The sequence below is a fragment of the Grampus griseus genome, assembly GCF_964374135.1.
Source record: "Grampus griseus genome assembly, chromosome: 3".
In the NCBI taxonomy this organism is placed as follows: Eukaryota; Metazoa; Chordata; class Mammalia; order Artiodactyla; family Delphinidae; genus Grampus; species Grampus griseus.
In genome coordinates this window covers 28,186,148-28,198,226 of record NC_139019.1, presented here as the reverse complement: position 1 = coordinate 28,198,226, position 12,079 = coordinate 28,186,148, and the positions used below count along the sequence as shown (strand labels likewise).

At 45.1% G+C, this 12,079-nt stretch overlaps 1 protein-coding gene across 1 annotated transcript; it reads left to right on the top strand.

Moving 5' to 3' along the window:
- Positions 1–7,301: 7,301 nt before the first annotated feature.
- LOC309820355 (signal transducing adapter molecule 1-like) lies at positions 7,302–9,594 on the top strand (the record flags this gene model as incomplete). Its single annotated transcript, XM_082651057.1, is given in 6 exon segments — positions 7,302–7,425; positions 7,625–7,908; positions 7,910–7,933; positions 8,075–8,338; positions 8,701–9,399; positions 9,403–9,594. Coding segments are annotated over 6 exon segments (1,587 nt in total).
- Positions 9,595–12,079: the final 2,485 nt, after the last annotated feature.

The window sequence follows — 12,079 nt, the reverse complement described above, 5'->3', positions numbered from 1 at the left end:
TAGAAAGTGCTAATTGGGTTCAGGATACATTGAACACCACCCTTGGATGGAGAGCTGAACCGCGTGAAAGGGTTTGAGATGTGGAAGCAAGGATAAAATGACCATATAAACTGCATAAAGTTGGTAGAACCTTTTGGGAATGAACAGCATGTTGAATTTCAATAGGAGAAGTATCCCCAAATCAAAGCAACTGTGGTGTGATGTGCAATACTAAGAGTAATAAGAGCCAGGGGACCAGGTTTCCCGACCCCTGTGTTTGACTCACTTGCCCTTTGAACTGCACCACGTGTTTGAATCTCACCTGGCCCACTTTCCCACTCAGTAAAAGAGAACGTTGCATTACATGGCCTCTAACATCCTAAGACCATTCTCTTAGTTTGAAGAGCCTTCACATGCAACGTTGTCCCCACATGTTATGGCAAAGGGTCTGTTCTAGCAGGTCCTAATAGTGTTGCTAGCCAGTACTTAGGATCCATAAATGAGATTCATCGATTGGTGGGGCTCAATTTTTATTTTTGAAATTAAATAATATTACATTCCTTCTTTCTTGCTCCATCTCTCACCAATATCAGTTCTCCCCAGATTAAAATCTTCTTACGTTTGAGAAAACAAAGCTAAGACTTGTTGGGATAAAAAGAAACTGTCCCTGAAGGAGGAGATAGAGATAGCCGAAAAGTACCAGAATCAAAAAGTACCCCTCCACTCTTTGGTGTTTGGTCAGGATCTGACTGCATTTCTGGGTCTAGTTAGAGGCAGCATAATTTAGAGGAATGTGGTGATATTGGACCCAGTCCAGAGAATGGAACAAAAACACAATCAGAAGTTTGGAGAGAGATCGTCTACGGGGAAAAGGCCAAATGTTCATAGCAAAACCACCTTTTGTGTTTTCTTGACGATGTTTCCAAATAGGAGGAAACTGTGACATGGGAGAAATCAATACGTGTGGCATTGCTTTTCATAATTGAGTAAGACCATAGTAATAAAGTGGCGTGCAAACACTGATTAGCCCATGGTTTCTCCACTCGCCAGGAAGCCAGCAGAAATTTCTCCAAGGGTAGGTTACTACCCTTTCCTTCTCAGTGACTTGGGCACCCGATGGGGAGGGAAGGCTAAGATGTTTAGTAAAAATACATTCCGCAGCCCTGCATCAGAGCCCCGATTGTAGGAGTATGGCAGAGAAGCTAAGCATCTGAACCTTGACACTACAGACCTGAGAAGGTCTTAAGACCGTCTGGCCCATCATCTCCAATGAGGAATGGAAAGTCTGCAGAACTGCGCTGTCCAGTATGGCAGCCACTAGCCACGTGTGAACACCTGAAATGTCACTACTCTACTAGGCTACTGGGCATGTGAAATGTCACTAGTCCAAACTGAGATGTGCAACAAATGCAAAATACGCACCAAATTTCAAAGACTAACAAAGAAAAATATCTCACAAATAATTTTTACACTGATTACACATTGAAATGCTGATATTTTGGATATATTAGGTTAAATATATTATAGACACTAATTTCAGTTATTTCTTTTTGCTTTTTAAAATGTAGCGAAGTAGAAAATTGACAAGTTACTATCTGGCTTACATTGTATTTCTATTGCATAGCACTGCTATGGGGGCTGATATCAGCAGCTAACACACATTTAGCGCCTACTGTGTACCAGGCACTCTTCTAAGCGATATATACTTAATTTTACAACCTGTGACACTTCTGAGAGTGAAGTAGGGCAGGCGAATGCTGAACCAGCCAGGATACCGGACAAAAGGCATAAACTGCAACTGTCCTGAGCAAACTGAGATGTCAGGCCCACCTAATGTTAGGTCAAATTAATCCTTACGTCAAACGTATAAGTACCATTATCATCCCCGTTGGGCACATGAGGGAACTGGGGCACAGAGAGATTAAGTAACTTGCCCAAAGTCACACAGCTGGGAAGTAGTAGTGTTGGGATTCAAACCAGGGCAGTCCAGCTCTCGAGCCTTCACTCTTAACTGCTGTGCACCACTGTCTGCTCAAGAGCTAAGTATGGATAGAGGATTTAGTAGATGCCGTTTTCCTTACTTCGCACAGCAACTTGGACAGAGTATTATCCTGTTTTTAGAGTGCAGAAACTGAGCTTTAAATAGATCCAGCAACTTGTCCAAATCCTAGAACCAGAAAGAATGGAGCCAAGAATGGAGGTGTGGGATGCCCGACTCCAGAGAGGTCCTCGTAACCACCATGTCATATTGCTTTCAGGCCACCTCTGTTTAAAAACAACTCTCACATTGATCTCACTACTTCTCCCTGTTCTGGCAGAGGACTGGATAAGAGAAGATGAGAACCCAGGTGTCATCACCTTGGAACAAATACCAAAAGCTCAATCTTCTTGGCCTCTCCTTTCTTGGAAAGAGCATTTTAAGGTAATCCAAAGAGCGATCCATGTGCCACATTGGTTGTTCTGCTGTGCGTGTCAGAAATTCCAGAAGTATCTGCCATTGAGTCAGTGGAGGAGGGCATTGTGAGGAGCTCACAAACATCAAGGAGGGGGTTGGTTATCAAAAGGCTGAGAGTGGGCTTCCCTGGTGGCACAGTGGTTGAGAGTCCGCCTGCCGATGCAGGGGACACGGGTTCGTGCCCCAGTCTGGGAAGATCCCATATGTCGCGGAGCGGCTGCGCCCGTGAGCCATGGCCGCTGAGCCTGCGCGTCCGGAGCCTGTGCTCCGCAACGGGAGAGGCCACAACAGTGAGAGGCCCGCGTACCGCAAACAAACAAACAAACAAATTAACATAAAAATGGTCATAGGATATAGTTTAAACACTTCTAGGGCACAATTTGCTAAATCTTTATGGAAAATTACTGGCTAATATGTAAGGTACAGCATTGAGCACACATAGTAAAAAGAAATATGAGATGTCCTTGACCTCCAACCTATTTGAAGAGATGATCTTAGGCATACATGGACAAAGAGTCATGAAAAGAAAACAGCAAAGGCCTCCATGTTGCTTTCTAGCTCCTCAGCACTATTCTGTGGTTTTGCCAAGCCATGTTGCCAGGCAAGCTGTACCCTTGAAAACGCAAGGCGTACTATTCTGCTGAACTATTATGAAGCAGTGTGCTATGGGAACCAAAATACAAGTAAACTCACCTCCACCCACAGAGATTCCAATTCTAGAGTGCAGCCTGGACTGAAGACGACTATACTACGCAGCCTCCGTGCTAGTAAATAATGTGATTGAAACATCATGAGCGTTGGAATCAGCTGCCTGTTACAGTGATAACAGGGACTGTTAGGAGGTAACAGTGGCTTTAACAAAATAGGGGCTTGTTTTTCTCATATTCTGAAAAGTTGCTTTATTTAGATCAGTGGCTCAAGGCTGTCAGGTCTGAGGTCTCTGTGATTCTCTAGATTTTCCCCTCATTGTCAGAAGACAGCTTACCTGCCTACAGCATCCATTCTGTGTTCCAGGCAGGCAGAAGGGGAAGAGTGGACAGCCAGTGTGGCCTACCCCTCTTAGGGAGATCTTCTGAAAGCCCCACTCAACTTCTTAATTTTATTGGTCAAAACTGTGTCACATGGCCAGCCCCCTCTGAAAGGAAGGGAAGGAAATACAGAATTTTTTGCTGGGTACGTTGTACATAAAATAAAATTGGGGTTCTGCTAATGTGGAAACGGGGAGAATGGATATTGGGTTTATCTGTTGCTGTGAAACAAACGACCTCAAAACTTAGTGGCTTAAAACAGCAACAACAGGGGCTTCCCTGGTGGCATAGTGGTTGGGAGTCCGCGTGCCAATGCAGGGGACACGGGTTTGAGACCTGGTCCGGGAAGATCCCACATGCCACGGAGCAACAAAGCCCGTGAGCCACATGCTGCAACTACTGAAGCCTGTGCAACTGGAGTCCGTGTTCTGCAGCAAGGAGGCCACCGCGGTGGGGAGCCCATGCACCGCAGCAGGGAGTGGCCCCTGCTCGCTGCAACTAGGGAAAAGCCCACACGCAGCAAGGAAGAACCAATGCAGCCAATAAATAAATAAATAAATAATTTTTTAAAAAAAGAAGAAAAAAAACCAGCAACAACAATATTATCTATTATTTCTCATGATTCTGTGGGTTGACCAGGTGGTTCTGGAATGGCCAAATAACCTGAAACGGTCTCACTCCTAGAGCTGGTGGTTAGTGTTGGTTCCTGACTGGAGGTCAGCTAGGGATTGTTGGCTGAGACATTGGTTCTCCTTCACGTGGTGTCTCGGGCTTCCTCATGGACTGGTGGCTGGGTTCCAAGAAGGAACGTTCTGAGGGCATGCACCTCAGTGTGCAAGTGCTTATCAAGCCTCCACTTACACCATGCTTGCCATGGTCCCATTGGCCAAAGCTCATGGCCTGGCCGAATCCAAAGTCAAAGTGGGAAGCAATTACACAAAGGCATAAAATCCAGGAAGCAGGGTTCACAGGGGACGAGCAAAGTACCAGTCCACCGTAGGTAGGCATCTAGCTATCTCTGCCAAAGCATCTTTTTTGATAATATGTTAAAATTTAGCAATGCTTATTTTGCAGCAAGCGTAGAACAATATTTGGCAAGCATTAACTCTGAAAATCCTCACAACAACCTTCTGGGGTACATGCTCTTATTATTTCCATTTAGAGGTGAGGAACTAGATCAGGGAAGCTTAAGAAAGTTGCTGAAGGTCACCTAGTAAGAAAACACCAGGGCTGGAATTTGAACCCAACCTGAATATTCAGCTTGGACAGGGGTTTGTGAGCACATTCTGGCTTCAGTAAGATGGGAGGAAATCAAGTGACAGGGATCTAATAAAACAGCCATTTAAAAGAGATTTCCCCCGTGTTTTAAATACCATTATCTTTCATCCTCTCCGGTAGCAGGTGCAGAGAGAAGAGTGACATATCCCTGCCCGTCAGAGTCAAGGCGGACGGACTGTACTGAGGAGATGCTCACTTGCTTTCTGGGCAGGTGGTCTAACGCACGCTGGGCCCCTCTTCCCCAAGTACACACTGCGGAAAGCAGAGGTGAAAGCACACGTGAGCCAGGTAAAGTTGGGGTGGCTACAGTTGCCCCTGGGAAAACTTGAGGAAGAAGTCTGAACACCTAGGAGCCTCGATGAAGGAATCTAGGAGGTTTCTGAAAGGGAAAAAACCCCGAAATTGACTGCCCTTATACCTCGACAAGTGTGTCAGAAGCGAATCACCCTAACATGCTAGAAACACCTTCCACTGATGAAAAGCACAGTGAAGATGCTCTACTTTTTCTGTTTGAAAGTGAGTTTCTCCAAGTGTGGCCTCTGCACTAGTCCACAGAAATACTGACTCAGTTCTCCATTGGGTGGATCAGAAAATCTGCATGTTTAAGGAGCATCCCAAGGGACTCTTACACACAATACATTTGCAAATTATTGGTTTAAAAATGTTCTTTCAGTATGACGATTTTTAAAACAGTGCTTTCAAACTTTTAAAAAATTTTTCTTTATTTATTTTCTTTCTTTCTTTTATTTTTTTTGGCTGCATTGTGTCTTCATTGCTGCATGTGGGCTTTCTCTAGTTGCGGTGAGCCGGGGCTACTCTTTGTTGCAGTGCGCGGGCTTCTCATTGCGGTGGCTTCTCTTGTTGAGGAGCATGGGCTCTAGGCGTGTGGGCTTCAGTACTTGTGGCTCGCAGGTCCTAGAGCGCAGGCTCGTAGTTGTTGCGCACGGGCTTGGTTGCTCCGCGGCATGTGGGATCTTCCTGGCCCAAGGCTCGAACCCGTGTCCCCTGCATTGGCAGACGGATTCTTAACCGCTGCGCCACCAGGGAAGCCCTGGTTTTCAAACTTTAATGTGCATCTGAATCCCCTGAGATCTCTTGAAAAAGTAGGTTCTGATTCAGTAGATCTGAAGAAAGGCTTGAAATTCTGCCTTTTTAACAATTTCCCAGCCCTGATGCTGGTCTGAAGAACCAAGCCCCACACCTTGTAGCCAAGCTTTAAAAACCTTGGAGGGAAAAAACCAAAACAAACCCTTTTGGGTTGTAACATAAGGAGGCAGACAAACATAGTGGAAGTGGAGGCAGGGGTACCCTCGGCGCATCTGTGGGAGAGACAGAAGATCACTGCCCTTTCCAAAGGGACAGGTCACTGATAAAAGATACAGACGCAGTAGCAAAAGAGGGAGCTTAGAGATATCCAGAGCAGGCTCCCCAGTCAAGGTGAGATTGATGGGCAAGTGCAACAGGATAGAGTGATGAAGGTGTTTTTCTAATGAATCTGGCCTGAGGAGTTCAGACCATCGTTAAAGAGCTTGAAGAAACTCAGAAGAGTCAGATGGTGCAAAATCAATGGAACTGAATGAACACAAATATTTAGACAGGCTGATCTCCTAAGGTGCAAAAATACACAATTTGTATTTTAAGAGTTTGTGTGTGGTTTTTTCTTCAACCCTTGCTTTTTTTTTTTGCGGTACACGAGTCTCTCACTGTTGTGGTCTCTCCCGTTGCGGAGCACAGGCTCCAGAAGCGCAGGCTCAGCGGCCATGGTTCACGGGCCCAGCCGCTCCCTGGTATGTGGGATCTTCGCGGACCGGGGCACGAACCCGCGTCCCCTGCATCGGCAGGCAGACTCTCAACCACTGCGCCACCAGGGAAGCCCCAACCCTTGCTTTTTGCTGTGGTTTTATGTTGTTTATACGCAGAAGGAAGATACTGGTAGTATACGCTATGTGCTAGTTCCCCAGAAAAGTACATTTTTAATCCTTGCAAATGAATCTGGATACCTTCCTCAGGCAGATCCCCCCGACGCCCCGCCCCGGGAGGCGTATGGAGCAAAGTTCATTCTCTTTGCAAAGCGGAGCCTGATACTATCTCTTAGCTACACAGTGGCTGGCATCGATACCACTCTTTAGAGTTAACAAAGGATTTTTACACCCACTTGTCACATTTTTTACCCCCCCATTATAAAAAATAAGTAAGGCAATAATTACTGTCCTATTGTGCAATAAAAAAACTGAGTTGGTGGCGCAGTGGTTGAGAGTACCCGCATACCGGGTACAGCCCGCGTACCGCAAAAAAAAAAAAAAAAAAAAAAAAAAAAAAAACTAAGTTACACAGAGTTTTAGGGATTTGTCTAAGGAGCAGACTCAAAGCTGGAGCCCCCGCTCCTCCGCGCTTGCCGCCACCGCGGTAGCTGGGGCTCGGGGAGAGGACGAGCTGCCGCGGAGCCCGGAGAGTCCGTCTCGGTCGCTGTTTTTGCCTGAGGACCCTTCCTTCCTCGGTCGCACCCTGACTCCCTTGGTGTCGACGGGGAGTCCCTGAGGACACCGCAGCACGCAGTGGAGATGCCTCTCTTTGCTACCAATCCCTTCGATCAGGATGTCGAGGAAGCAACCGGTGAGATGAATACTGCTGAGGACTGGGGCCTCATTTTGGATAGCTGTGATAAAGCCGGCCAGTCTCGCACTGGTGGTTATTGGATGGATTTAGAATAGTCTTTGGGGATGGTGTAGCCCCATCACCAAGGCCTAAACTCTCTGCTGCAAGGACTGGCCACTTTGGTATGAGCTCTGGCAGCTGTGTGAGCTCTGGGAGCCCTTTAACGTAGAGCTCTCAGTCGCTTTTCGTCCAGCCTTGTGGGCAGCTGACCTCAGTGGACACCATGCAGACCTACGGTCTATTATGAGGAGGGTGAACCATAAAGATCCTCATGTTGCTATGCAGGCTCTGACTTTTCTAGGAGTATGTGTACCAAATTGTGGCAACATGTTTCACTTAGAAGTACGTTCAAGAGATTTTGCTAGTGAAGTAAGCAATGGATTAAACAAGTGTCACCCTGAAGTGTGGGAAAAATTAAAGGCTCTTATGGTTGAATGGATGGATGAATTTAAGAATCATCCACAGCTTAGTCGACTCTCAGCAATGGTTAATAACCTTAAGGAACAAGGTGTTAACGTTTCCAGCTATTGGCTGTCAGGTGAGGATACTGAGACCCAGAATGGCTAAGTGACTTGCCCAGGGCCACAGCTAGTAGTTGACAGAGCTGGAACTAGGACACAGGCCTCCTGACTCTCGGTCCAGTGTTCCTTCCACTACACGATCCTGCCTTCCGTTTGAGGCTGCGGAACAAGCAAAAGCAAGCCCAGCTCTTGTAGCCAAAGATCCTGGTACTGTGGCTAACAAAAAAGAAGATCTAGCAAAAGCCATTGAGTTGTCACTGAAGGAACAAAGGCAGCAGTCAACCACCCTTTCCAGTTTGTATCCAAGCACATCTAATCTCTTAACTAACCACCAACACGAAGGCCAAAAAGTTCGTGCTGTATACGACTTGGAAGCTGCTGAAGATGATGAACTTACTTTTAGAGTAGGAGAAATTGCTACAGTTCTTTTTTTTTTTTAATTTAATTTAATTTTTTTTATTTTTGGGTGCGTTGGGTCTTCGTTGCTGTGTGTGGGCTTTCTCTGGTTGCGGTGAGTGGGGGTTACTGTTCGTTGCGGTGGGCGGGCTTCTCGTTGCGGTGGCTTCTCTTGTTGTGGAGCACGGGCTCTAGGTGCGCAGGCTTCAGTAGTTGTGGCACGCGGGATCAGTAGTTGTGGCTCACAGGCTCTAGAGCGCAGGCTCAGTAGTTGTGGTGCACGGGCTTATTTGCTCCGCGGCATGTGGGATCTTCCCGGACCAGGGCTCGAACCCTGCATTGGCAGGCGGATTCTTAACCACTGCACCACCAGCGAAGCCCTGTTACAGTTCTTGATGACAGTGACCCCAACTGGTGGAAAGGTGAAACCCATCAAGGCCTGGGGTTATTCCCCTCTAATTTTGTGACTGCAGATCTCACTGCTGAACCAGAAATGATTAAAACGGAGAAGATGGTACAATTTAGTGATGATGTTCAGGTAGAAACGATAGAACCAGAGCCAGAACAAGCCTACATGGATGAAGATAAAATGGGCCAATTGCTGCAGATGTTGCAAAGTACGGATCCCAGTGATGATCAACCAGATCTGCCAGAGTTCCTTCATCTTGAAGCCATGTGTCACCAGATGGGACCTCTCATTGATGAGAAGCTGGAAGATACTGATAGAGAACATTCAGAGCTCTCAGAACTCAATGTTAAAGTGATGGAGGCCCTGTCCTTGTATACCAAGTTAAGGAATGAAGATCCAATGTATTCCATGTGTGCAAAATTACAGAATCAGCAGTATTATATTCAGTCACCTGGTGTTTCTGGTCCTCAGGTGTACCCAGGCCCTCCTCAGCGTGGAGCTTACCCGGTCACAGGGAACGCACAGATGGGCCAGCTCCAGAGCTACAGCCTTCCCCTGGAGCAGCTCTCTTCTCTCAGCCAAGGAACAGTGCCACTGACCGCGAGCCCGGCCCTTCCTAGTCAGCAGGCCCAGGCTTCCTACCTCAACACAATGGGCAGTTCTGTTCAAGGGAGCACGTAGCCCAGCCAGGCTTCAGTGGACAGTCCTCCTCCTGCCGCCGCTGCCGCCCCCGTCGTCATGATATGCCAGAACGCGGGGACCAGCCTGTCCCAGGTGCCGAACTATACTTTCACATCAGCGCTGCCCCAGCCCAGAGGCAGCTATCAGCCACCTCCGCCCCAGCAGCCGTACTCGCAGAAGGCCCTGCTATAGGACTGGGATTCCTCTTTATGGCAAGTATCTGCTAAACGCTGATGACAATGTTATGAGATTCTTTGATATCTTAAGATTTGTTTATCCTCAGCTTATAGGAATCGTATCTTGGTCAACAAGTTCCAATATTCAAGAAGGGAGACCTCTCTTCAATTTGCACTGACTTTTTAGAGGCCCTCCCCTCCCCCTCCCCCAGAGGAATGAAACTACTTACAACATTTAATTGCTTTCAACATATGAAAGAATCAATGCAAGATTATTTGTCTCATAAAATTACCTGGTCTGCAAAGCAGTCAGACTGGCAAGCACCATTGTGGCAGATGTTGTGTGCATAGATCGCTGTGTAACTTCTCTCGTGGCCACTTTGAATCACAGTGGTGATCATGTGAATATATTTAACACTGTTAACTTAATTGACATTGCTGCTTTATTTTAATCATGAACAACTACCATGTTTCATAATGTTTTGTGTAAATTTAAGATAATTACACTGTCTCTTTAAACCGCAAGAGAACAAAGTTGTAGCATATGTACGTGAAGGCATTATGTTGTCCATGTTGCAGTTTCCCATTAAATTGAACCTTCCTTGGAGTAAAAAAAAAAAAAAAAAGCTAGAGCCCCAGTTCTCTGAGGCCTGACCCCTTGATCTGTTTGCTACACTACAATATTTCCATGGATTATTGGAATCTCATAGACACCCAAAGGATAGGGGCACTCCGTCCCACTAAACTGAAGCAAGAGCACAATTTCTTCAGGCATAACTGAGAAAGGCCTAGGTGGTTGCGGAAGCCCCAGCTTACAGAGCTGGGGAATGGACTCTGGCCTCCAGCAACATGGCTGATGGGATATTCTGAAAAAAATTTCCCTACAAACACGTAGAAACACTGGGTACTATACACCAAGCATTTGGTTTAAAAAGCACAGTTAAACTTGTAAGAAAGTGAGATTCACAGGCAGCAAGAAAAAAAGTTGAAACCAGAGTGGCTAGCAGACCCTGAAGAATGGGGCTGTTTGGGGCATCTGCTGATCCAGGGAGCTTGGTTCTCTGTGGGGGGACTACAGGCCTGTTGGGATGAGAACTGAGACCCTGGAGAAAGCTAGGGTCTCAAACATCTACATTCTCAAGTCAAAAGTTGGTTTAGGGAAAAAAAATCCATCCTCTAGCAGAAAGAAAGCCAACCAGGAAATGTCTTTATTTCAGCCTTGGTAAAAGGCATGAAAAATGAAAACAAAATAGGTCTTGGCTGTGAATTTATAATCCCAAGCCTGACATCATGGTGATTTAGTATTTACTCTACTTGCATGGTCCAGGAAACTCCAGGTAGAAAAATTATTTAAAGAATACATCTAGTTCATAACACCCCAAGGCACCTGGTATTAGGAGGGACGCAGCTTCAACCCAGAGTCTTCAGGATTCTTACATTTAAGAGGAGCCTTATTTGAACTGACAGTAAAAATAAGAGACACATGAAAAAAGAGCCACCACAAACTGGGCTCAGCAGAAACAATGGAGAACAGAATTAGCCTGCAAGAACTTTGGGCATAGGATTATCTAATACAAAATGTAAAATAAGTGTGCTTAACATATTTATGAAGTAACAGAGGGAATTGTAACCATAAGAATTGAACAAAAGACCATCAAGAATAAATGGGCACTGTGGTGACCTAAATGGGAAGGAAGTCCAAAAAAGAGGGCATATATGTATACGTATAGCTGATTCATTTTGATGTACAGGAGAAACTAACACACAACATTGTAAAGCCACTATATTCCAATAAAAATTTTTAAAAATAAAATGCTTATAAAAAGTAAATTAATGTTAATTTCAAATTTAAAAAAAAAGGATAAATGGGCAGTTTTGAAAAGAACCAAATAGAATTTCTAGAAATGTAAAATATAATGATTGAAATTTAAAATGTAATGGGTGGATTAAATGACAGGTATATCACAGCTAAAGAGAATTACTAAACTGGAAGAGAGGGATGAAGAATCACTTCATAATGCTGTACAGAGAGAGAAAGACATGGAAACTATGAAATTGAGGCTAAGAGATGTGGAGGAAAAAAACAGATGTTCAAAATATATCTAGCTGGAGTTCCAGAAGGAGACAATAGACAAATGGAAGAAAGGCAATATTCAAAACAATAATGAAAAGCCTGAATTGGTGAGAGACCTGAATTCTTAGATTGGAGAAATATATCAAATCTGAAGCAAGATAAATAAAAATGAACCCATTACTACAAGCATCATAATGAACCTTTAGAAAACTAAAAACAAAACAAAATGAAAAAAGGAAGAAAAAAATCATAAAAAGAACCAGAGATAAAGAAGAGATTACCCAAAAAGGAAAAATAATTAGATACCAGTCTTCTCAACAGCAACAAGAGAATTCAGAATCCAGGGGGACAATTCAAAGTACGGAAAGAAAATAATTGCCCCTAGAATTGTATACCCTGCTAAACTATCATCTAGGACATGAGGCAA